At 44.3% G+C, this 27181-nt stretch overlaps 1 protein-coding gene across 1 annotated transcript in view; it reads right to left on the bottom strand.

Moving 5' to 3' along the window:
• The window catches only part of tle2b (TLE family member 2, transcriptional corepressor b), a 73352-nt gene extending 55589 nt beyond the window's left edge, over positions 1–17763 (bottom strand). The window contains exons 1-3 of the mRNA XM_069695099.1: positions 16928–17763; positions 5744–5841; positions 3889–3952 (exon numbers count right to left, since the gene is read on the bottom strand). Of these exons, the coding sequence (XP_069551200.1) occupies positions 3889–3952; positions 5744–5841; positions 16928–16951 (186 nt within the window). The 5' untranslated portion in view covers positions 16952–17763. The remainder of the gene's footprint in view (positions 1–3888; positions 3953–5743; positions 5842–16927) is intronic.
• Positions 17764–27181: the final 9418 nt, after the last annotated feature.

Below are 27181 nucleotides of genomic sequence, written 5' to 3' on the forward strand. Positions count from 1 at the left end.
CAGCAATCATTTTGCATAATCATTGTTACAGTTCATCTTAAAAACAAACAGCTGGATGACACTAACAGAAATGCCAGGTGTCCGTCACTATTTTCCACCATTTTCGATTTGAATACTGCTCTTTTACTGACTTCATCTCCTCACACCCTTTTTTTTTCTGCTGTGGCTTAATGGCACATGAGAGCAAAAGTAGCATCACCAATTGTTTATCTCAAGATGTTTAACTTCTAATATTTGACTGATTGCATTTTGATGAGCATCTGTTGACATTAATATCATGGATTTAGTTGGAAAGCCAAACACCACAGCCAATAAATGGCTCTCTTATTAAACTATGACTATACTTGTACTATAATAGTGGCATAAAAACAACATTAAAAGACAAACAAATTGCAATCATTTGTCTGACAGTTAATCGTTAACTTAAATTTCATGTCAGAAATAGTTGTCAGAAGAATGGATAATGATCAGGCAGCAATAACACATGCATATGAACAATACACCAAAAATACAACAAGTCCATCAAAATATAATATTTGTAATTGCCTCACAGTGCAACTTTTACGAACATTTTCTCACGCTAACGCTATAACAAGTCATAGTTATGGTTTACAGGAACCGACACTGCTGGTAGAAAACGGGCAACAAGTGGCCGTCTCCTGAAATAAAATTCAACACTTTATTGACCCACTGTAACACCCGGACCTCCTCCCTCTGTGGACTGGGCCACCGTTTACCAACATCACAAAAAAAAAAAGATTAGCACCTTACACACAAAATATGTGTTTCCTCACCGTCATCTCATCCTGAGTGTTAAGCTATTAAGAAAAAGAAAAAAATTCCACCCGCATCCGCTGTATACAACCCTGTATAACAATCTCCCTACTTTCCAACCCCTCACCCTGGTATTTAAAGAGCTTAAAGCCGATGAATAGTAAAGGCAGGAGCAGTGCAGCGTGGTGAGCAGAGCCCCAGCCTGTGGAAACAGGCCTCAGTGTGGATGACAGGCCTAACGAGCTAAATATAGCCTTCTGGGTTATCTCCTCTGTGGGCGCAGTGAGTCCGTTGTTGCTTCACATTATTTACGTGTCTGTGCGTGCACCCTCTCCCTCTATCTCTCTTTCTTTCATTTCACGCCCCCCCACACAAACACATCACTATCTCTTTCTCCTGCACTCTGCATTGCATACTCTTTTTTCTCTCTCCCTCTCTCTCTTCATTTCATCCCTTCACAGAATCTTTTTTTTTTTTTTCTCTCCACCCTCCATCTCTGCAACTCTATCCCCTGGTATCTCTCTCTCATTCCTTTTCAGCAGTTTTTTTTTTCCACTCTCCCTCTCTTTCCCTCTGTAGATCTCTCTTGTCTTTATCACTCTCTCCCTCTCCTCTTTTATTCTCTTTATCTCTGCCTCCCTTTGTATCCCTCCCTCCCTCCCTCAGCAGCTCCCCGTTTTTTCTTTTTTTTTCTTTTCTGTCTGACACTCTCTGAGCCTTTTTTTTTTTTCTCTCAAGCTATCTTTCCCTCTGAGCCTCTCTTTCTCTCTCATTTTCTCTCCCTCTCATTTCTGAGCCATGCCTGTGAAGTACCATAACACTGTGTTAGCCATGCACTACACCACAGCCTGAGCCGCCCTTGTTCTAATAATATAGCCGGGGTGCTAACCTATATGGATATGTCATCAGCATCTGCAGCTCCCTGACCTCCTGCAACAGGGAACATTTAAAGCCTGAATGTAAACAGGAGGATAACCTGTGTTTGTGACATTTGATATGCACAAAGTTCGATTAAATGTCACCCACTGTCCCTGTCTATGTAAAGACTCAGAAATGCATCTACGCTGGCATGCCATCACTCCTATTGTGTTGTGGATGTTTGTCTGAGCTGTTTGCTCCACACAGTAACTCTGTGAAACCACAGCTGAAATGGGGAGTGCCTGAGATTAGGGAAGTGGGTGTTTTGGAAAATCTGTGATTTTCAGGTTGTTGGTTTTTTTGTTTGTTTGTTTGTTTGTTCTGCACTGCACTTTATGAGCATGTGTGTATTGTTTTCTTTCCAACATTGAGAAGTGCAGTAAAGATATATTTGATAAAATGGGGTCTGTTTAACAACATTACATCTTTAAAGTGTGTTTAAGTAGCTTAGGATCGTCAACAAAGCCTCAACAAGTTTTTGGTTGTGCAATTGGTTGTTATGCAGTATGCCATTGATTTATGTGTGTATAGAGTGTATGCAACTGAGAGAAAATGTAATGATAAAGTTCCCATACTGGGCTGAGTATGTGCCAAATCATGGAAATACAGTGACGTTTATGAGGATATTCTGATTAACATGTAACTTAATTGTAACTCTGAATACCTGAATAACAAACTAATAACTTTAGAGAGATTATTTAACTTTTGGTGAACAGAGGCCACTTTGATCACAAGTGAAAATGGTACATTTTTCATTCCTTAAAAGATATGACTAAGAGGTGACCCTGACCCAAGAAAACCACAAACATGTGTCCTTTGAGTGTGTAAAAATCATATTATTTCTTATAAATTCAACTTTTCATTTCATTCATGTGAGGGTCAGAGTTTCTGCAAGTCATATGAATAACTGCTACACTGCTAGACAGTGTTATCATTGTGTCATAAGTACAAAAAAAACACCTTGAAAACTAAATTTTTCATTACATATTTATCCTATTTGGAGACAAATGTTCTGTAAGTGATATTTTCTCAACATCCAATACATGTCCTCATAAGGACAAGGCTGTGTGTAAGTGTAGTCCAATGAATGAGTGTGTTGTATCTCCAGTGTGTTTGTGTGTGGGTCTGTTTTTTATCTGTTGATCTCCTGCCTGTCTGTGTGCTTCTATATCCATTTGTCTGTCTGCCAGTTTGCCTGTCTGCTTGCTTTTCTCCCACACTCTCTCTGTTTGTCAGTCTATCTGCCTGTCTGGTTCTCCCTCTCTCTCACTCTCTCCCTCCCTCTCACTCCCTCCCTCTCTCTCTCTCTCTCCCTCTTTATGTCTATCCATCTGTGTGTCTATCTAGCTTACGGCCCTGATCCTGCCTGCTCTCCCAGGTTTATGAAATGCGAGCAGCTTAGCAGATGGTGCATATCGTATTCTGGTCGGCTCTGTGTGGGTTTTGTACCACAGACGAAGGCTTACGATACATGTGAGCCTTTAGTCGCACAGACACACCGACACGGGGAGCTCAGGCTGTTAGCGCAAGAGAAAACAGAGAAAAAGAAGAGCCAGAGAAACAGACTGAGCAGTATAGAAGGTTTGAAGGAGGAATAAAATATGGCAAGAGATATGGAAATAAAAAAGTATGTTTTGGAGAGAGGTACAACAGAGAGAAAGATAAACAGTGCGAGAGAAACACTGATAAACACTCACAATAACAAAGGTTTCTAAAACTACATTGTGGGAATTTGAGGCCTTGTTCCAATATTATAAATATTTAAGATACTAACCTCTACACACAACATGATTTTGAGAGTAAATAAATATCAGAAGTCGGATATGCATGTTGCGGATACATAGATGCTGGACGTTCATGATCGTTTAAATGTATCAACTTTTGTAGGTTAAAAAAAAAAATGACAGTACATTTATGGCTAATTAATCGGAATGGGATGAGAACGCACTTTTAAACAGAGAAGAAACAAAAAGAAAGAAATCTTGTAAAAGAGTGTGAGGAACAAAAGAAAAACACAGAGCCTCCACTAAAATAAACAATAAATGTCAATCCAGCTAATAAAAAAAGGCACAGACACATCTCCCTTCACTGTAATTCCTGTACAAGAAGCCATCAGACTCTTTTCAGAGTCTCTCAGTAGCCTGGTCGGACCAACGAATCACAGTGCAGCTCTGGTTAAAGTGTGATTGGACTCACCATGATGTAGTGCCTCTGCATTTCAGTCTTCTCGCTGGCCAGCTTCTCACACTCCAGCTTCAGGCTGCACAAGGACGAAAAAGGACACGCACAAGGATTAAATGGTTTATTTGCAGCCAGTGAAATGAATTATAATTTCCACAGGACTGTAGATATTGCAGGGGTCAAACACAGTTAAGGGGCCTGTAAGGATACTGAAAAAAAATGAGTGATAGCTGGGCTACTTGTCACTGGGGAAAGGGACACAGAAGAATCTTAACTTTAAGGGATCAACATCCAGCAGGGTGTGTCTTATTCTCAACTGCACTTCATCACACACACAGCACATAAGTGTGGGAGGTGTCTGTATATGATGTCTACATTGCTGTATAAAGAGTTTCTGCTGTCTCTAAATTATATAGTTTCTGGTCAGGTTTGAGTCTTTTTTATTGTATTCTGCATTATTCGTGCACTACGTCTGGGTTTAGATGTTGTCAGATTTACTGTCAACTGTGTTTCAAATTCACTGCACAAGTCAATAATGGATTAAATAAAGCAAAAACCTTGCAAATGGGAGCTTCTCAAAATCCCCTAATTATTTAAGGAAGACTTCTTTGCACGTGCATTATTAACATACATCTGTCGTACACTGTTTGACCTGTCATATTATGGTGGGAAAAGCTTTGAGTTTAAAAGCCAATGTTAAAAAAAAAAGTCAGATTTATTATTTTGAAAAGCTACAGCGTCATGCTCTTTGTTTTTGTATAATTATGCGTGTCACAGAAGTGTTGATGTAGCACAGCCGGCTGTTCTTTCATTCTGTCCACTGAGGTGTGAGTAGGAGGCTGGATATTTTAACCAACAACTGTATCTCTCATAGCCAAGGTCCCTTCTGGTCAGCCATATATATGGAGCCATCAGTGACCTCCAGCTATAGAAAATTGTTGGAAACTGCAATCAAAATTTCAGTTACCACAAACTGAGATTTTACCACAAAAATGTGTTTGACAAGAGCAAGTAGAAGGAATAAAGAGAAATCATATGCCCTATTTTAAGATCAGATGAGATATATTTGTTTGATTTTAATAATGTCATGTCAAGGTTGATGCCCCATGCCTTTTAGGAAAGAAGGTGGTACATGGTTTTAGGTAAAGACAGTAAGAATGAACTCAGGTACACCTCCCAATCACCTTCCCATATTGTGTACTACATATTAAAGGAAAACGCTCATCTACAGTCATGCTTAAAGCTGCAATTATTAGTCGATTAATCGATTAGTTGAACAACAAAAGTTTTTGCCACCAACAATTTGGATAGTTGACGAATCAGTCTGAATCATTTCATAAAAGAAATTGCTAAACTTCTTAGGTTCCAGCTTCTTAAATGTGAATATTTTCTGGCTCCTTTAGTCTTCCATTATGTGAAACTGAATATTTTCGGTTGTGGATTGTTGGTCGGGACAAAACAAGCCATTTTAGACTGCACCTTCAGCTTAGGAAAACACTGGTCGACAATTTTTCCTATTTTCTAACATTTTAAAGACCAAACAGCTGATCGATTATTGAAGAAAATAATCAACAGATTATTTGACAATGAAAATAATTGTTATTTGAAACCCTAATTTGTCATATTATCTTCATTGATTCATATATTCAAGAATTCAACAGTCACTTCCACTGAGCTGAATTACAATGTGTTATTTCAATATTAAAACATGTGCAAGTATAACACTGGTTCTAAATTCCTGTTGTTTGAGACACAAAAACAATGAAACCATGTTGACAACTGACATTTATGAAGTAAATTTTGATTATTTTAATACATCTGAGTATGTGTATGCATGTATATGAACAGGATGTGTCGTGTGTGTGTGTACCTGTGATACTGAGCCTGGAGGAACTGAAATTCCTCCTTGATTCGGTCCAGGGTTTCCAGGACTGTGAACTTGAAAGACTGGCCAGGCTGCAATGGGACCTGCAGAAAAAAAGAAAGAAATTAGAAAAGAAAGTGTGCGTGTGCCTATTCAACAGAAGATTGTATGCGGTCTCTATGTTGTATTTATATTTGAGTGCGTGTTGTATGTGTGTGGAAGAAACGGTGCATGCATGTGTGTGTGTGTGTGTGTGTGTGTGTGTGCGCGCGTGTGTGTCAGGGAGCAAGGCTAGGGGAGAAAAAAAGCCAAGATGAAAGTGAGAGGGAAGGTCACTTCCCCTTCCCACACATCATAAAGCCTTGTCCTCTCTCTCTCTGTTCTCCTCCTCCTCTAATGACTCTTCCTCCTTCCCTCCACTGCCTCCGTCCTTTCTTCCTCTCCTCTCCCTCTCCTTTGCTTCCACATTAGCATCCTCTCCACTCTGCCAGGTTGCTAATGTATTCCAGGCTACAAAGAGCTGAGAAGGGAGGCAACATCAAATGAATAACTTATAGGGAATCACGGCACCGTCTCTCACCTGCTAAAAGCTAAAGAAGGCCCAACAAAACAAGCAGCTCCCAGGGGTCCACCACCACCAGCCCTCCATGTCTGTCTAAAGCGCTCTCGACAGCAGCCCTCCTCCTCTGTAGTCTTCATGAAGTTTGAGAAACAAGGGCACTGTTGATGTTTTTGATGCTGTAGTTGTTTTGTTTGGGGATGCAGCTGGAGTAAGCAGAAGTGGTTGTTTTTCTTTTTTTGACATAGTCAATTCTCAGTGGAGATTTTATGAAGCAAGGTACCATCTTTTTTTTTTTTTTTAGATTCTTCTCGCTTCTCCTCCCAATTTGGATTGGCTAATTTTTTTCTGCAGGATGGGACTCCTACTGTAAGCCAGGGGGAGATGCAGACTGCCAGGTGTCTCTGCTACTTCTTCTCAGTCACCCGTCAGTGAGCAGCTTCACCAGGAGCACTGAGGTTCACATCCTCTCTGTTAGCTCTGCCTATATTACACAGAGATCTAAGTAAGCAGAAAAAACTGAACTAGTTCAACAATGTTCAAGTTTAGTGATGTCATATTTGTGTCAAATGCTTTTTAGTTGCTGTGATTGTCTAAATCAAGTTTACTTATATAATGATTTGGACTGCTTTGAAAATATCCATTTGCTCATACGTTTACGAATCCATGCATCCGTCCATCTACTCATCCAACCATCCACACCGAATGTCACCATGCAGTCACTCCAGTGCAGCTGGGTGGCTATCGGGCCACAGCTACGGCTAAAAGATTGGCGGTTTCAGTGGCGGGGCTTCATTAGTCTAGACAAGCACAATTCAATTAGATTTCAATTAGTCTGACGGTGGAGGTCAGAGACGCGGTGGGTTCCCCAGTAATTAATCCGCGGAGCCGAGCTGAGCCCAAGCTAAACTGAGCTGAGGCAGACATAGTGGGGGCATCTAAATGGCTGGATGGGCACATTGCACACAAACCCTCTATGTGTGTGTGTGTGTGTGTGTGTGTGGGGGGGGGGGTGGTAGGGAATGGGGAGTGGGATAGATAGGGGTGTCTGCCAACAGCTCCCCACTGACCTTGATTCACACCACGCACACACTCAGTGGGGGAGGGGAGGAGGAAGAGTGAGGGGGAGGAGGGGGGCTAGATAGCGATCTGGCACAGCAGATACCCACATACACACCACCCACAACAGCCATAAGCACATTGACAAAAAAAATACATAAACAAACAAACACACACTACTGCACATGCAGTACACACCATCACAGAGAGCGCACACAAACCCACAGAGGGAGGGTACAGATAGAGGGATGGATTGACAAGGGAGAAAAGTCAGAATAGACAGATACTCATCTGACAGACAGAGGGATGGATGGACCGAGGGATGGAGGGAGTGATAGACTAGTCTGACATTCTTACAGAGGAATGAAAGTACGAGCAGAGAGACAGACGATGAAAGAGTGGTGTGGCTGCTGACGGAGAGAGATAGCCAGCCATTCATCCTTCTGACACTGAGGGGAAGAGGATGACGAGATGGGGGGAGAGAGAGAGAGCGAGAGAGTCGTGCTGTCTTTGCTGTAGTCAACACAGCCCGGTCACTCCACCCTGTGCACTGTCCATCGGCCTGTGGTAATACTGCTCCCACCATCTGCTGCCATGCACACATGAACACACAGACATGTGAATGCACACAGACAAAGTGCTGCTGGCGGGTTACATCAGCAGCACTAAGTCATATAACAAAGCCCGTAGTCACAGATCAGGATTATACAAGAGATCCACGACTCTCAACCGACGGTGTCGACATGGCGTCTTGTGCAGTGCGCTGATGAGAGAGATTTGAATTCCTTTCATCTGTTGGACAAAAACTCCAAAAATGTCTTACTTTTGATTTGCCAGTTGCACCTTTTTGAATGAGTTTCATAGACCCTGGAGCTATGAAACTTCTTATGAGCAAAAAGGAAATGAAAAATCAAAAAAAAATAAAATAAAATAAAAAAAGTGATTTACAAGGTCCTCAGGCAAAAGGAGAAATATTCCCTGCTTGTGCTGAGCTCTGTCTGTCAGGATAAAAACGACCAGTATGGAGCGCTGGTATCAAATTAGTTCATGCTTAATAGCAACAACAGGAGAGTCGGTGTCTTACTCAAGAGCACTTGAGCCGGTAAGACTAAAACTGAGCCGTAAGCCACATGAGCTGTATGTGCTATAGTTCTGCAATGTTTACAAAGATGGACGCATCAGCAAGTCAAGCCGTATGTCCACCAGAACAAACATTTGTTGTTGGACTGTATGTGTGTTTCATCTCTCCTGTATGGCGACAGATGGCAGCCCAGACTGTTAGGGGTCCAATAGCACGTCACAAAGGGCCAAAAAAACAGCCTACTGCCTCCTGTGTTTTCTTGTGTGTGTGTGTGTACCATATCATCCAGCATAGGGGATCCTGAAACCCAAAACTGATCCGGTTAATCTAGGAGGTGGAGGAGGGGAGAGGAAGCGATATAAAAGGTCACACACACACCATGTGGGACAGCAGTCAATCACAATTTGGGCGAGCTGGCACGGGCAAGCAGAGAATTAGGAAGGATTATCTATGGGGGGAGGGAGAGGCGTGGTGGTTCAAGCCTATTTTACTTCATCACATGAGGGGACGGGCGGAGGCGAGACCCACTGCCCATAACCATCACCTTTGTCAGTGTTGGTCAGTCTGTCTGTGCTTTCAGCTGCTTGTCTGTCGTGAGTTTGATCACAAGACTTGAGTGAGACGGACGTGATAACACATATAAAGCATGTTTGATGAAATGACACTTATTATTATTTGAAACTACGTTTAAGCATCACAATTAATGCTGCCCTTTGAAGTTAAGTTTATGTTTAGTGTTACTCTACCAAAAAAAAAAATTAATAAAAAAAAAATTGTATTTTTGAAGTCAAAGAAAAAACAACATTTGCAAAGCAGGGTTGTTTTTTTTGCATATTGAAAATCCTGTATTGTTTATATCCACGTTTACTTGCTTTTAACTGCATCTGTGGGCGCATTGTTCTTCCTCTTTGCACTTCATCACAGCTAAATGTCTGTCAGAAGAATAGTATGAAACCAACTGCAGGTTATGAATCACACCACCAGCTTGGTCTGTGAATCCTTTTGAGTGTTAACATTATAAACATAGCAGGAACGCGATCATAAAAACATTATTCCACCGGTTAAAACTTTGCAGCGCAAATTTAGTTCCATCATGTTTGCATTTTCTTTTTCTTTCATAATGTGAAAGAGGCAGTATCACCAAATCTTGTGTGGCCTTTACTAACTGCCAATCAGCAAATGTCACAAGTCAGTGACGGTGTGCACAAACACACAATATCTTTTATGCTAAACATATTAATGAGTGGGGAATTTACAGAGACGGGCCGTTTAAAGATAAGTGCCTTCTTCACAACTATGGCAGGTATATCTTTCACATGGTAAAAACTTTACCTTCGATTGCATTAACGTAGCTGTTTGTCATACTTTCACTGTCTGAATATTAGGTCAGTCGGGTTCAGCGCATCTCTCTGTCTGTCTTCCAGTCACATGGACATCTTTTGTTCAAACAGCTGCCTGTTTTTCCACTACTGGCAGTGGCTGCACACGAGAGGCAGCAACTGTGAAACAGATGCAGGTCTGCAAGTGATTGGGAAAGAAATGATTCTATCTGTCTGCTTGTCTTCTCCGCCTATCTGTTTAGCCCCTGGCATGCTTTCTAGCAACACATGAGCATTCACACGGTATAAGCAGGCATGCCTATGCATGGATGCGTTCATTTGAACAAAACACCCACAAAACATTTTCCCTTTCTTCTGCCCTTTCTCTTGCTGCGCCACCTCATTCTTCCCTCTGTTTTCTTTTCTTTTGCTCTTCGCTTCTTCTTCTCACTCCCTTTGTTCTTCCTTTTTCCTCGTGTCTCTCCGAGACAAGCAGAGACACATTCAGCGCATGAAATAATAATTGGCTTGTGAAATATTTAGGAAAAAGGCACATGAATAGATGAGAAATGCCAAGTCTGGTAGAGGAGTGTCTTGTGTGTGTGTGTGTGTGTGTGTGTGTGTGTGTGTGTGTGTGTGTGTGTGTGTGTGGAAGTGTTTGTGTCAGCTGAAGTGAGCAGCAATGAACATAAGCCACATCTCATTGGTTTAGACTGTGTGTGGATAATAGAATGAAGGAAGGCTGAAGGGAAGAAATGCAACTTACATATCAGCCTTCATACTTTCCTTTTTGTATATCATACACAGTTTTGCCTGCATTTCCACAGACCACTCAAAGGTGTTGATCTCTTATTGTGCTGAGAACCAGCGAACATATTCTGCCAGTTATTCAGTTTTAAGGCATTAACACTGACTAATCAGTTAACAAACCAACACTCAGTCAGTCATCAAATGAGGGCAAAACGCTAGTAAACCTGGAGTCAAACAGACAGTCATTCAGACAGCCAGTAAGTTCACTGGTTAACCAGTCAGCAACTCAGCCATAAGTCCATCAGACAGCTAGCCAGTTAATGCTGCAGCTCACCAGTTAATGCTGCAGCTCACCAGTCAGCCACTAAGCCAGCGGTGGATTACAAATCAGGGAAAGATTGGCAGCCAAATGAGTCTCTGGACGCCGGCCAAGCCTCGCTCTGATCATTTCTTTTAATGGCAAAGAAAAGACCACAGAACACAGGATTTGAGGATAGAAAATGGCCCGTTTTTAATCAGGAAGCAGAGTTAATCTGGGTGGCTGTGGATGTCTGATCAGAAGTTGTTGGTTGCTTGTATGACTTTTTGCTTCTGTGGCAGGTCATCTCACTGCAGCTGTATTGTTCTTACTTGACTTTTTGCCATTTAAAGGAGTTGCTTTTGAAATGCTTTTGAAATGAAATGTAAACAAGATGGGGATAATGGAAAGGAGGCGAGAATGTCATCTGTGGGAGATGACGGCAATCCGCTGTGCTGTTTACCATACATGGCTTTCATTACAGCCACGAATGTTTGAGAAAAAACAAACTGCCTGACAGCTGTATGCCTCAGAAAAAAAAAGAGACAAGGCCAGTGTGTATTTGCAAGCAAATGCCACACATTTTCATGTAAACAAAAACCTCATACAAATGAACTAATAACTAGTTAAGTACTGGTACAATGACAACAAAATGAAGTCACAAATTACATCACGTGCACATTAATACACACACACACAACAGAATCGAACTTCAAACACACAGAAATACTCTTATAAGGGTCTTTGACTTCATTAATGAAGCATACGAGATTTCTGTGGCCACATGTTTGGCATTATTTTGGTTTACTTGGCCACAAAGTACTTACCCTTTAAATGGCCAAAGCAGAAGGAAGTTCACAGATGATTTTAGATTTTGGTTGGGACAATTTTTCCATCAGCTTTGTTAATTTGTCCACACACACACACACACACACACACACACACACACACACACACACACAGCTTTACTTCTTAAGCACATCCTCTTTTATTTTCCTCTTGCCCTCCAAACAAACACAACTCTAAATAATAATTTAACAGGCAAACCTTCCCGGACTCTGCAGCTTTAGGTGAATGTGCAGAGAACAGGAGCCTGCATGTGAGCGAGAGAGGGTGCTTGTTTGTGAGGGTGCTGAAAAAAAAAAAAATCTAATGATTTAAACACATACTGCGTGTGCATGTGCGTGTGAGCGCGCATTGGAGTCTGATCAGAATCCTGTCTGTCAGCTAGCAGTTATTGACATTTCTGTTAACCAAGAAAACACACAGTAATTCCTCCCTCCCTCCCTCCCCCCTTTTTCTCTCTCCCTCACCGGGGTGTGGCAGCCAATCAAGGGCTTGTACATTCACAGCAACAGTCGAGGTCGGACTGGGACATGATTTATTGTTATTGTTGCTGGAACACAGTGCGCACCCACACAAACCACCACTGCTCTGTTTTCCTCTTCCAGACACACGCACACACTTTAACAGCTGCACGTACCGTGTGCACACACACACACTCACAAGCTCCTTTACAGAAACACAAGGACAAATACAAACATGTGCAAAAATGGCATTTTCGATGTTTAGATTCTTATCCATCGTGCAATGTTAGCATGGCGTCTGATTGGCCCCTTTCCTTGTGCAGCAGGTCAACAACCACAAACATGCAGCCAGAGAGATGAAGAACTATTTTCAGCAACAAGAAGAACAAAGAGTCCTGCAACAGATCATTTGGTCCTGATCCCGACATCATGGAGTCAGTATGGGATTACATGACGAGACAGAAGACGGGGAGACAGCAGGAATCCACAGAGGAACTGTGGCGAGTTCTCCGAGGTACATGGAACGACCTACCTGACTAGTACCTTGAATTTGAAGTACGTTGCATGAAGTTAATTGATAAATCATAAGAATTGTAGCCTTGCAGTTGTTTGCCTCCACCAAACGGCAGAACTGCAGTTTATTTTCATGATTTGTAACGAAGGAATATAAATATATAAAAGTTATTTGACTTTGCTGATGTTCTGCTGTATTTGTATAATTCGTCGAGAGAGAAAAAACTGAATCAACTTCCTTGTAAATATTCACATGCCTGGCCAATAAAGCTGATTGACAGTAGACAATCCTTCAAATATAGATTTTGCTGCAAAGAAGCTACAAATTCCACAATGTGGTTCATTCAAACACATCAACCTGACAAAGCAGCACAGTTTCAAGGTGGACATCAAAGACTAGCATCATCGACTCAGTCTCCGAGCAAACATTAAACACGGTTACAATCTCCCCCTTCCTTCCTCAGTTATAACGTTATTTATGGCCAGAAAAGTGTTTTTGCAAAAAAACTGGGATGTCACAGTGAACATTTAGCACATTTTGTCATAATATCCATATGAATTCATAAGTTATAGCCACAAATATGCTGTGTGAGGTCACAGTGCCCTTTAACTACCAAAGTCTACTCAGTTCATCCTTGAGTCCAAGTGAACATGTGTGCCAAATTTGAAGAAATCCCTTCAGGGGGTTTCTGCGCTTTTACGTTTGGTAAAATGGGTCATACCTCCGTACCTACGGACAACTTTAAAATAAAACACCTCCGGCCACGACTGTTGCCTTGACAAAAACTGTTCATTATTTTTGAAAGCATCCTCACTTTAATCGTAGTGCCTAAAACTTTTGCACAGTGGTACACACACACACACCAAGACACTTAACACTTAAGAGCAAATGCACGCCCTAAACAAAAATAAACCTCACACTGGAGATCTACACACAAATAAACACACTTTTACACACATCTAAGTCAACAAACAAGGCAACACAATGCAAATACAAGTGTGTATACCCTCACAAAGGACTAAGGGGACATACACACGTGAAAAGGAAATCACACACTGCAAAAACACATATTAAACAAAAAACATACCTCTCACAAATCCTCAGACACACACACACACACACACACTTCTGATAACGGTTGCCACAAAAATCCAGTGGAACCAATTACGGCTGTGCTCGCCTGGCAAATCAGCCCTCAGTTTTAACCCTTCCCCACCGCAGGGTGAGGAGAACAAAGTGTGTTCGAGTCTGCACTTTCCATGTTTATACTGAAGCTACCTTGGTTATCACCTCCAAAAGGGACACAGAGGAGATGAAAGGAGCGGCATTGAAAGCACGCTGATGAGAATAAGGCCATGATGTCCGACTGACAGCAGCAAGGAAGGACACATCAGGCCCACCGCATAAACCATCCATCAAGAAATTAACTACAAAGCAAGTATGTTTTACATGACTTGATTATGTCCTTCTTTTTTCTTTTCAAAGTATCCAGTCAATTATATGATATTAAGGAGGAAGAAACTTGAGGAAACTTACATTTACCCCAAATCCAACACCTGCAACAATTCATCACTCCTTCTGTTCAGTTAAAGTTACATTATCATCTTGTGGAAATGCAGTTGAGAGTCACGACTATTTTGAAAACGGTTGGCTTGGTGTGATCAAGAACGATCTTATTTTCAACAATCACAGTCTGCTGCATTATGCAACAAAGCTTATATTGTCCTTTTAATGGCATTCCACCGTGCTTATGGTTTGGCTTCAGATTCATATTTACTGGCAACAAACTTTAGCTCTCTAATGCAATGCTTTCTGGCAGTCAACTAGTTTGGAACTATTGGAGTTTCCTTGAATGCAGCAGCAAAGAGAGTTTTGATTGGGATCCCTGCCTGCAACAACCATGCCACGTGGCTGTGGCAAAAACATTTAAGGCAATGAGCTTATTACTGCAAAATATTACTTGACTCAAGCAAATTTTAAGCCTCTGCAAGTTCCTTTTTTTATATATATAAATTGAAATAAACGGAAAGTATTGGATAACCGAAAACTGGTAAATCTCTCTCTAAACTAGCAAAACAAAATACTTTGGCATGTAAATTATATGCAAATTATAGTAAACTGATTAAAACATGGAAAAAAAACTGGTAAGGTCCTATCAGGTATTATATTATGTACTTTTCAGAACTGAATTTAAACCCTGGATGTAAATCCCCGCCCAAAAAAACAAAACAAAAATCAAGACCTATATTTACTATGAAATCAAGACAACCAAGGTATCAAAACAACGAACTGGTATGAAAAGCAACAACAGGAATTTTATATTCGAGATACACTTCGAAAAGTATATATATAAACTACCTGCACAACAGGATCATAGCTTACAGGTAACTTTGTATTGCATGTGTACATGTATACACACACAGAGGCACAGAACTACAAACACACTAATGTATGACAATGCAGGCAAATACACACATGCATGCCTGTGCACACACACACAACTGTTCTTTGCACCCTCACACCTCTCCACAGATCACATTTCATAGCAACACCAGAAATAAAGTTCCACTGGCAGAGGAGGGCTGCAGAGGAAGAAGGAGAGGGAGAGAGAGAGAGAGAGAGGGGAAATATAGAAGGAGAAAAACAGGAGAGAGACAGAAAGAGCGAGATAGAGGCTATCGATTGGTTGGAGTTGGCGCAATCTGGGATTGAACTTTATCACAAACGCAGGGCATCGCAGCAGGAAGCTCTCTGATTCGCCTCTAAAAGAGAGAACAGAGGAATGTTTCACACTATTCTTCCTTCGCATCTCTCATTCATTTTCATTTCTCTTTCCACCCCCGGCCGTGCCTTTTTAAAAGAATTCTTTCTGTCTCTCTTCTTTTTTTAATGTATTTCTTGGCTCTTACATCTTTCACTTTCTCCCTTTGTTTTTCACTTCTCTCTGTTTTTCTCAGCATCTTTGTCTCCCTTCTTTTCCAGCGGCTGGCTTATTAGCATTCTCTCTGTACATATAATTGATTCCTCATGCCTTCCTCTTGTGAAAATGTCATTCATAATTCTGTGTGATAGCTGGTTGGCTGGCTGGCTGGCTAGTTGGCTGGATGGGTGGCTGACTGAGTGGTTGGCTGGCTGTGTGACTGTGAGGCAAAGTGGCCACTGACCCATTTGTAGCAGATACAAAGAGACTGACAACCAAATCTGATTATAGCAACCAGACCGGGGCCCTTGTGAAACGACTGGCCTAAGCCAGACTGAGCCTAAGCTGTCATCCATCCTTCTGTGCTTTTTAGTCTACGTATTTAACCTTTATTTTACTCTGGCAGGTAAATTAATGGCAAATTCTCACTGCTGAGGGTGGGTGAAACTGAAGGAGGGAAGGGACTTTAAAGCGGTATTAGAGGGGAAGTACTTGTGCACTCACGACCTTTCTTTGTGGTAATGGAAATGAATTAAGTAGAATTTAACTATCAATTAAACAGTCTGTGTGTGTGTGTGTGTGTGTGTGTGTGTGTGTGTGTGTGTGTGTGTGTGTGTGTGTGTTTGCTTAGCAACAGAAATGAGCAAATGGACAGCTGAGGGCCAGACTGACTCCTATGACACATGCACACACACATTAATGCAGCCTAATCTATTCTCTCACACATATTGCCATGCATGCAAAGACTATCACACCTGAATATATTATATAGCTATATCTATCTATCTAGATATCTTTCCATAAAGAATTATGTAAATATCTATATATATGTATATATATATATATATATACACACACATGCATACATGTGGCTGAGAACTGCAGATTGAGGTATATGCCACCTATACAGCAAACCATCAACAAGATCTCAAAGGCATCAGGTCGCAGCTGACAGAGAGGGAGGTTGTGCACTTGTGTGTGTGTGTGTGTGTGTGTGTGTGTGTGTGTGTGTGTGTGTGTGTGTGTGTGTGTGTGTGTGTGTGCATAACAGGGAATCTCTCAGCCAAAACACCCCCCTCCCCCCTCCCATCACATCTCACTCTTCATGTTACAGTACAGTGTCTATAACTAAACAAGCAGAAAGAGACAGACAGAAGGACACAGAGTCAGAAACAAGGTGAGGCCAAGAAGTAGAAAGAAAAGAAAGGAAGAAAGTCACAAAATTAGAGAAGTACAGAAGCGAGAAAAGACAGAAGGACACAGACAAGGAGTGACAAGGTGATTCTGAGCCATAAAAAGCGACACACGGATAGGAGTTGAGAGACGGAGAGACAGACAGAAAAGTCAGACAGACAGGAAAAAGAGACATAAGGAGGTACTTACCGGATGCCTGCCCTGAGGGTACATGATCCCAGGAGAGGAGAGGCTGCCAGTCCGTTTGATGGCCAGGTTAGTCCCCTGGCCCTCCACTCCTCTGCCCTCCACCGGTTACACAGCCACGCACACACAAACCCACACACACTCAATAAGTCCAGTCCCTCTTTACTCTTCCTCCTTTTCTTCTTTGCTCTCAGTCTCTGCGTATCGTTCAATGTGAATTGCTGTTGACACACAACTGAAGAACACTCAGTCCGTCGATTTGTTTAATCCAACAATGTCATGATAAAACAGCAGACTTTACCTCCTTCTTCTTCTTTCCCCCCTCAGTGAAACCAAAGTCTCAGTTTCTTCTCCTCAATTCCCACTCCGCCTCCTCGTCTTCCTCACAGTGTCTCTCCCTTTTTCTCACCCTGTGATCAGTCAAGGTCCACACGTAGTGACATGAAACAGAGAATCTCATCCAGGCAGGCTTTTTCTACTTCTCCTCCTCCTCCGCTCTTCTCCTCGTGCTCCTTCACCCAGCGGTCCAATGGCGAAACATGCAAACATAAACACACACTCAGCTCGACCAAATAGTCTCCTTCTCTGCCTTTTCTTCCTCTTCACCCTCTCTCTGACACACTGGAGCCTCTGCCTTGACTGCTGCCGCAGAAAAGAAGAAGGAGAAGAAAGAGGAGAAGAAAAAGAAGAAGAAGAAGAAGAAGGGAGGAAGGGAGGAGAGAAAAGAGAGAGAGAGAGAGAAAGAGAGAGAGCTTTGTTTTTAATCTAAATGTGGAAAAAAAAACGCAAGAGGAAAGCAGGAAAGAACAGCAGGTCAGTGGAGGATCCAGCGGGCTTTTCAGCAGCAAGCCCTAGACTGTAATATATTGTGCCTGTTGGCTTCAACACAAACACGACAGGCTGCTAAAGCTCCTCTTAAGGTGGAACCGAGCAGATAGAGACACCCAGTCACACACACTGAGGGAGAGAGAGGAGGAGAGAGAGGCAAGAGAAGGATCCCTTTTCAATTGTGGTCAGACTGACAAAGCAATCAGTCACGCACAAAGACTCAAACTGATATGAATCGAGATTCAAACACACAAACACTCCGACACTCATGCACACAGTCATGACAACTATGTGGACACACTCAAAATGAGGCACACTTGCAGTTGCGCACACACACACACACACACACACACATAACTCTGAGTGATACGTTTATTAGCCAGTTTACACGTTGCATTAAAATGCGTCCTGGATGATTGGACAGCCATCCAATCATGATCACAAATCCAGGTGTAAACACACTCTGGAAGCACTGAACGATGCTACTGATACGGTTTCTCAAATCCCCTCGGGAAATGGTCTGCGAAGCACTAAGTCCAGATGATGTCAAGTGCACATGCATCAGAACAAAGTTCAAACCATAACTCGTCACTATCTAAACATCATCACAGAAATACTCACCATAAATGAATGTTTATTAGCTTCATGTCTAAAGGTCTAAAAACAGAACCATTAAATTGGTGTTTTCTGCATTGAAGATTGAATTTGAGCTACCATGGACAAACACGCACGACCAAAACACCAAAACCAAGTTGATCCAGATGGCACAATCAATAAAAACTGCCGCGTGTTTTCTAGAGCTGTTCATCAACACTCACCCAGATTTTGACCTGAATTCAACTCCTATAAACCAGTGTGGTGGCGGGGTGTGGTTAGCTCAGCTGCAGGGGATAGAGAGTGGGAGGAGTGGTTCAGGGAACAGTGCCGGGCAGGTGTAATGAGCACAGCTGAGCCGAATACGGACTGATGAGCACAGCTGAGCTGGATGTGGACTAATGAGCTCTCCCCTATAAAAGGAGCAGGGAGAAGGAGGACCAGGGGAGGAAGTGGTTACACGAGTGCATGGTGTATGGGCCGGGCAAATAAAAGCATTTTACACCTGAACGTAAGGCTGAGCGCGTCATCTGTGTCCAGGAGAGACCCTGGTCGCACCAATCTTGCTACAGTGGCGCCCACTGTGGGGGCATGGACACGGGTGAACAGCAGAGCGGAATGCCGACGCAGCCGATCGTCGTGTTAGGGCAGATGCTGGGCGGGATCGCAGCGATGCAGCGTGATCAGGCGGAGGCGAGCCGCCAGCTCCTGGGCACGTTGCAGGCCCAAGCCGAGCGACAGACCCGCGCCTGGGAACAGCTAGCGGCCCGGCCAGCGGCGGCCCCACCAGCGGCAGGACCGGCGTCCTTTGCAGGGGTGGCCATGCACAAGATGACGCCGGCGGATGACGTACAGGCCTTTATGGACATGTTCGAGTTGATGGCGGAGGCATGTGCCTGGCCGGCGGCGGAGTGGACAGTGCGACTCCTGCCTCTCCTGACAGGGGAGGCGCAGACAGTGGCTCTGGGGCTGCCTCCCGAGTCCCGACGACAGTACACGGACATGAAAAGAGTCATTATGGACCGGCTCGGCCTGTCCCCGGAGGACCACAGGAGGAGCTTCCGGGAGGCTAGGCTGGGGCCCGGGGACCGGCCATTCGCCTTCGCTCAGCGATTGAGGGACTCGGTGACCAGATGGCTGCAGCCGGAGAGCGCCGGAGGAGCGCCGGCGATGGTGGACAAGATCGTGGGGGAGCAGTTCACGGAGGGATTGCCGGCCAGGACAGCGGCATGGGTCCGCTGCCACCGTCCGGCGACGCTAGAGGCCGTCATCACCCTTGCCAAGGACCACCTCGCGGTTTATCCCAGCAGGCAGGGGGATGGCAGTCGGCCGCCAGCTGCAGCCCGACCGATTCCTGCGCCGCGGAGGAGGATCCAGCAACCGGGGGTGGCTCGGGCCCTGCCAGCTCCGCGGGCACTAACAACCCCCAGGTTCACCGATCCCACGGGTCTGGCCGGCACCCTTCCCAACCTACAGGGGGTTCCTCAACCGCCAGGGCAGGAGTCTTGGAGGTGTGGGCAGCCCGGACACTGCCGGAGGGAATGTCCGTTAATGGAGGCGGGACAGATGGTTCGGGTTGCCGGCCCTCCAACACCCTCCCCCGGTCCAGGAGCGATGTATCGTGTTCCGGTAAGGATCCAGAGGGTGTATACCCTCACAAAGGACTAAGGGGACATACACACGTGAAAAGGAAATCACACACTGCAAAAACACACATTAAACAAAAAACATACCACACACAGTTCTGATAACGGTTGCCACAAAAATCCAGTGGAACCAATTACGGCTGTGCTCGCCTGGCAAATCAGCCCTCAGTTTTAACCCTTCCCCACCGCAGGGTGAGGAGAACAAAGTGTGTTCGAGTCTGCACTTTCCATGTTTATACTGAAGCTACCTTGGTTATCACCTCCAAAAGGGACACAGAGGAGATGAAAGGAGCGGCATTGAAAGCACGCTGATGAGAATAAGGCCATGATGTCCGACTGACAGCAGCAAGGAAGGACACATCAGGCCCACCGCATAAACCATCCATCAAGAAATTAACTACAAAGCAAGTATGTTTTACATGACTTGATTATGTCCTTCTTTTTTCTTTTCAAAGTATCCAGTCAATTATATGATATTAAGGAGGAAGAAACTTGAGGAAACTTACATTTACCCCAAATCCAACACCTGCAACAATTCATCACTTCTTCTGTTCAGTTAAAGTTACAATATCATCTTGTGGAAATGCAGTTGAGAGTCACAACTATTTTGAAAACGGTTGGCTTGGTGTGATCAAGAACGATCTTATTTTCAACAATCACAGTCTGCTGCATTATGCAACAAAGCTTATATTGTCCTTTTAATGGCGTTCCACCGTGCTTATGGTTTGGCTTCAGATTCATATTTACTGGCAACAAACTTTAGCTCTCTAATGCAATGCTTTCTGGCAATCAACTAGTTTGGAACTATTGGAGTTTCCTTGAATGCAGCAGCAAAGAGAGTTTTGATTGGGATCCCTGCCTGCAACAACCATGCCACGTGGCTGTGGCAAAAACATTTAAGGCAATGAGCTTATTACTGTAAAATATTACTTGACTCAAGCAAATTTTAAGCCTCTGCAAGTTCCTTTTTTTTTTATATATATAAATTGAAATAAACGGAAAGTATTGGATAACCGAAAACTGGTAAATCTCTCTCTAAACTAGCAAAACAAAATACTTTGGCATGTAAATTATATGCAAATTATAGTAAACTGATTAAAACATGGAAAAAAACTGGTAAGGTCCTATCAGGTATTATATTATGTACTTTTCAGAACTGAATTTAAACCCTGGATGTAAACCCCCCTCCCCCCCAAAAAAAAAAAAAAAAAATCAAGACCTATATTTACTATGAAATTAAGACAACTTTTTCAGGGGGGTACACATCAGGCGATGGTGGATTCGGGCTGTTTGCAGTTGCTGATCCACCAGAGCCTGGTTCGGCCTGGGGCATTGGTAGAGGCATCGTGGGTAAGAATTAAGTGTGTGCATGGGGATGTTCACGATTATCCAGTGGTGGCTGTAGAAATTGGATATGGGGGAAAAAAACATAAAGTGAAGGCTGCGGTTAGCTCCCGCCTTACGCACCCCCTAATCTTGGGGACAGATTGGCCCGGGTTTCATAAATTAATGAGGCAGTGTACGAAGGTGCGTTCACGACCAGCAGGGACATGCGGGATGTGTGCTGCGCTCAGCGGTGACGCGAGGTCGTCCGACGCTGCAGAAAAGGAGAGGGAACCAGCGGAGACTCCTGTGGAGACTCCCCCGGTTCCCGAATTACGCTCCATGGAGGATTTTCCACTTGAGCAGTCTCGGGACGATACGCTACGCTTTGCCTTTGACCAAGTGATAAGAATTGATGGTCAGCTGGTGCGCCCTGACGCAGCGCTGTCATATCCGCACTTCTCATTGATTAGGGACAGACTGTATAGAGTGAGTCGTGACACTCAAACAGGTCACGAAAACACCCAGTTGCTGGTGCCGAAAAGCCGTCGGGAAATGATTTTCCAGGCGGCTCACTAAAACCCGATGGCTGGCCACATGGGATATGATAAAACTCTGGACCGGAAAATGGCCCGGTTTTACTGGCCGGGCATCTGGGGGGATGTGTGTGCATCTTGCCCGGAGTATCAGCTGGTAAACCAGCTGGCCATTCCGAGGGCGCCTTTGCATCCTCTACCCTTGATGGAGGTCCCATTTGACCGTATTGGCATGGACCTCATCGGGCCATTTCACCGGAGTGCACGCGGATATCGCTTTGTGTTAGTTCTGGTGGATTACGCAACATGATATCCCGAGGCAGTGCCATTGCGCAGCATTTCGACAAAGTGTTGCGCAGGCTCTGTTTCAGGTCATCTCCCGAGTCGGAATCCCGAAAGAGATTCTGACTGACCAGGGCACCCAGTTCATGTCACGAACACTGAGAGAACTTTATGGATTACTGGGCATTAAGTCTATTCGGACCAGTGTTTATCACCCACAGACTGACGGGCTTGTGGAGCGTCTGAATAAGACTTTAAAGTCCATGATTCGTAAATTTATACACGACGATGAATGTAATTGGGATAAATGGCTTGATCCTCTGTTGTTTGCAGTGCGGGAGGTCCCCCAGGCCTCGACGGGATTTTCTCCCTTTGAACTGCTGTTTGGCAGGAAACCACGAGGGGTGCTCGACCTGCTTAAGGAAAACTGGGAGGAAGGTCCGAGCTCCAGCAAAAGTGAAATTCAATACGTCCTGGACCTGCGAGCAAAACTCCATACACTGGGTCGGATGTCACGTGAGAATTTGCTCCAGGCCCAGGAACGTCAACAACGGCTGTACACCAGAGGGGCCAAGCTGAGGCAATTCACACCGGGAGAAAAGGTACTTGTATTGCTTCCTTCTTCCAGCTCAAAACTCCTCGCCAAGTGGCAAGGGCCCTTTGTGGTCACACGGCCAGTAGGGGACGTCGACTATGAGGTGGTGCGGTCTGACAGGGGCGGAGCTACACAGCTCTACCACCTCAACCTCTTAAAAGCATGGAGAGAGGCGGAGTCTGTTTCTCTGGTGTCCGAGGTATCTGAGAGAGAGGAGCTGGGGCCAGAGGTTCCAAAATCCACCAATCCTGCCTCGCTCCCTTTCGACGCCCATCTCTCCGGGACTCAGAACAGACGTTGCCAAGTTGCAAAAACAGTTTACTGATGTGTTCTCCCTCCTGCCAGGACGCACAAACCTCATAGTGCACAACATTGAGACGTCTCTGGGCGTGACGGTGCGGTCGCGACCCTACAGGCTACCTGAACACAAGAGAAAAATTGTTCAGAGAGAATTGGCGGCTATGCTGGAGATGGGAGTAATAGAAGAGTCCAACAGTGCCTGGTGTAGCCCCATCGTTCTTGTTGTCAAGAAGGATGGATCTATTCGGTTCTGTGTGGACTATCGCAGGGTGAATGATGTGTCACGATTTGATGCGTACCCAATGCCCCGGGTCGACGAACTCCTGGACCGGCTGGGCACTGCGCGTTTCTTCACGACACTGGATTTAACCAAGGGTTACTGGCAGATTCCTCTCTCGCCAGAGTCCAAGGAAAAAACGGCCTTCTCCACTCCATTTGGATTATACCAATTCACCACACTTCCCTTTGGGTTGTTCGGTGCCACAGCCACTTTCCAACGCCTCATGGACCGGGTGCTGCATCCGCATGCTGCATATGCTGCCACCTACCTGGATGATGTCATCATCCACAGCACCACTTAGGCGGAGCACGTGCAGCGAGTGGGCGCAGTGCTGGAGTCCCTGAGGCAGGCCGGGCTCACCGCCAACCCAGGGAAATGTGCAGTTGGACGGAGGGAGGTACGGTATCTGGGGTACCACTTGGGCGGCGGGCAGGTGCGCCCTCAGGTGGACAAGACGGCGGCTATCGCAGCCTGTCCGCAGCCCAAGACAAAAAAAGAGGTGAGGCGGTTTTTGGGGCTGGCGGGGTATTACAGACGATCTATCCCGGGCTTCACGGAACTGACCAGCCCCTTGACCAACCTGACCCGGAAAGGTGCCTCGGATCCGGTCCAGTGAACGGAGCACTGCCAGCGGGCGGTTGAGAAGGTAAAACAGGCTCTCTGTGGGGAACCACTTCTCCACACCCCTAACTTCTCTCTCCCCTTTACTCTGCAGACTGATGCGTCGAACAGAGGGCTGGGGGCCGTTTTGTCCCAGGAGGTGCGGGGGGTGGACCGCCCTGTTGTGTACATCAGCCAGAAGTTATCGGAGAGGGAGGCCAGGTACAGTGGAGAAGGAGTGCCTGGCCATCCGGTGGGCGGTCGACTCCCTGCGGTACTACCTGATGGGACGCTCATTCACCCTCTGTTCGGACTCCGCTGCAGTGGCTCCACCGCATGAAGGATACCAAAGCCCGGATCACTCGGTGGTATCTGGCGTTACAGCCTTTTAACTTCAAGGTGATCCATAGGCCGGGGGCGCAGATGACTGTGGCCAACTTCCTCTCCCGCTCTCGGGGGGGGGGGGGAGTAGGTTAGGCCGGATGGCTCCCCAGCCTAAGTCGGGCGGTGGCAGGGTGTGGTTAGCTCAGCTGCAGGGGGTGGAGAGTGGGAGGAGTGGTTCAGGGAACAGTGCCGGGCAGGTGTAAATGAGCACAGCTGAGCTGGATGTGGACTAATGAGCTCTCCCCTATAAAGGGAGCAGGGGGAAGGAGGACCAGGGGATGAAGTGGTCACACGAGTGCATGGGCCGGGCAAATAAAAGCATTTTACACCTGAACGTACGGCTGAGCGTGTCATCTGTGTCCAGGAGAGACGCCGGTAGCACCAATCTTGCTACAACCAGCAATGGCAAAAATCAGACCACTATCTTAATCTTATTATGAAGGATTTGGCATGTGTGCTGCTTGATTTTCAGTTCCTAAAACGACTGACCTGACATGTTACACAAGTGCAGCGTGATCTATGTTCTCGCCATTCAAGCCAACTGTCCCAAAACAAACCTACAAATAGACACAAAAGTCTATCGAACTGTTTTATCCAACACTGTTATGCTGCACTAATGAATTGTAGTCAGAGAAATACAGTGTCAAAAAAACTGAAGTAGATCAGTAGGACCAAGACAGTCTCTCCAAACAGACACCTTAATATCCAACACAAACACATGAAATACTTCCTGATGTACTGAATTTATAGAAAAAATTAACCAGAAATAATGTTTGTTTTGCTGCTCTCTTTGGCCAGTTAATAACAATACGTATTCCAAGCTTTTATGTTTCCTATGTTTTAAGGATTACGTGTTTTTTATTGGCTGAAAACTTCTGATACCTACAAGTTGATAAAAAAAATGTTATTACCAACTGGATTATCTGAAAACACACCGTCATAAAGCTTTATAAAAAAAAAAATATTTTAAAAAAAGTTGTTCTTCCTTAGCTTATGATAACTGGACATTTTGGAGATGTGTGGTTTCACAAGAAACTATCTGTTGTTGGTAGAGCTGTTGTGGAAAAACACTTGGCACACAGGAAGTACTTCATTTTACTTCTTTCTTTCCAAACAATGGTTAGTTTGAAGTAAACACGAGAACTGTTCAGAGACCAAAGAAATAACCACTCATCAAGAAAGTGTGCCACCTCCAGGAACTTCACCTAACAAAAGGTGACAGGAATTTCTAAATTAAAAAACAAACATAATTAGGGCCACACATTGTGAAGGGATCTGTCAAAACTGTGGTACAGAAACACCACAGAAACGCTCACTTACAGCCAAAGATGTCATCCAAATCAATAAGTCAAGTATCTGGAGGATTACCACTGTAACACTCCAGAAATATCCCGACTACGGCGAGATAAAAATGCCTCCCTGCCTACTTTTGATTGCTGGCTCAGAGCTCATGTTATTTACAGGACCTACCAGAATGGACCTGGACCGACTAAGACCTGGTATTTAAAGCCTTTCCATGTACAGAATAGCAGTCTGGCCAATCCGTCTTTTGGCGCGGTGTACAATGAGTTTATCCAGACCAGCTCTGCCTTTGAACTTGATCAAACAGCCATTAGTCCGACACTGTAGAATCAGACACAGTCAGTCGTGGCATCCGTGGAGGGTTTCCAGTAAGAATGAAACTGCATTTGATAAGTAGCGGGTTAGCCAGAGACCAGCTCCAAAGCCTCAATTAAGGTCACACACAGACTACCTATTATCCAATACAATCTGTTAGCAAACACGATAGATCCTTGAAACGAATGCTTTTTTTACGTTCATTTCCACCGAACTTCATCCTGAAGTTTATTCTAATGTATTCTCCAAATTTGTAGGTTTTACCTCCATTTTGAGTGAGAAATTGTGTAGGGAAGGACTTGGATGTAATAAATCAGGGTTAATGTAGGCATGTAAGTTTTCAGTTTCTTATTATAATTTGGTGATTATTATATTCAAAAACCTTATGCAGGATAACTAATATTAAATTGATTAAGAAAAACAACAAACAGCCTGTGGTATCTAAAGGTATCGCTCTATGTAACTTAAAAATATATATATACAAGAGCACATTAATTCCCTTTAAAATAAAAAAAAATAAAAAAAATCATTTCAGAAGTGATAAAACACGTTCAATTAAATCCACTCAGATGTTTTGCCACTCAGGCTGTATTTGTTCTGCTCTGATCAGTAGCTTACGGTAACAGATACTTGCTGATGTTAGCTCAACTCTACTTGTGCTGCTGCGTAACAACATTTTATCATGTCACGAATAAACACCTCAGTGGTTTCATCACTAAAGCACAACAAGAAGCAAACACAGTGCACCTCATCAGGAGACATATTTGCCTCGTCCTGTCGATGGTCCCATTCCAAGTATTCAGCTAACTTAAATTAATCTTTAGAACTGATGGGACATTTAATGTAACTGGAAGCCGCTGGGGACGATGTTTAGCAGAAGTTACAACGGCTTTGTACACTCTGCAGGCAAATCAGATTTGTTTCTCATATCAGAGCTTTAGGACAGACTGTCTGCACTGTTATTTGTAAGTGTGCAGATCGGATTTGGTGCGTCCAGACATCACCAACCTATCTGCATGGGTTGCAGTGGTAACGCTATACGCACAGCTACGCTGGTGGCTTCTGTCCGTCGACCGCTTCTGTCGTTGTCCTCCGTAGCGCCAACATCTCCACTCTCTGACAGCGCTCTGCTAGCACGAGCGTAGACTCTGCTCACTCTGCTCTCTCTGAAAATGGTATTGTCTTGTAGCGTTGCGCTATTAGTGACGCAAGAAATCCGATCTGAGCCAGCAGAGCGTCCAGAGTGTAACGCATCTGTAGAAATCTGATTGG

The sequence above is a fragment of the Brachyistius frenatus genome, unplaced genomic scaffold, assembly GCF_029030835.1.
Source record: "Brachyistius frenatus isolate BFR_SWC_R1_liver_20210118 unplaced genomic scaffold, ASM2903083v1 Contig_18, whole genome shotgun sequence".
NCBI lineage: Eukaryota > Metazoa > Chordata > Actinopteri > Embiotocidae > Brachyistius > Brachyistius frenatus.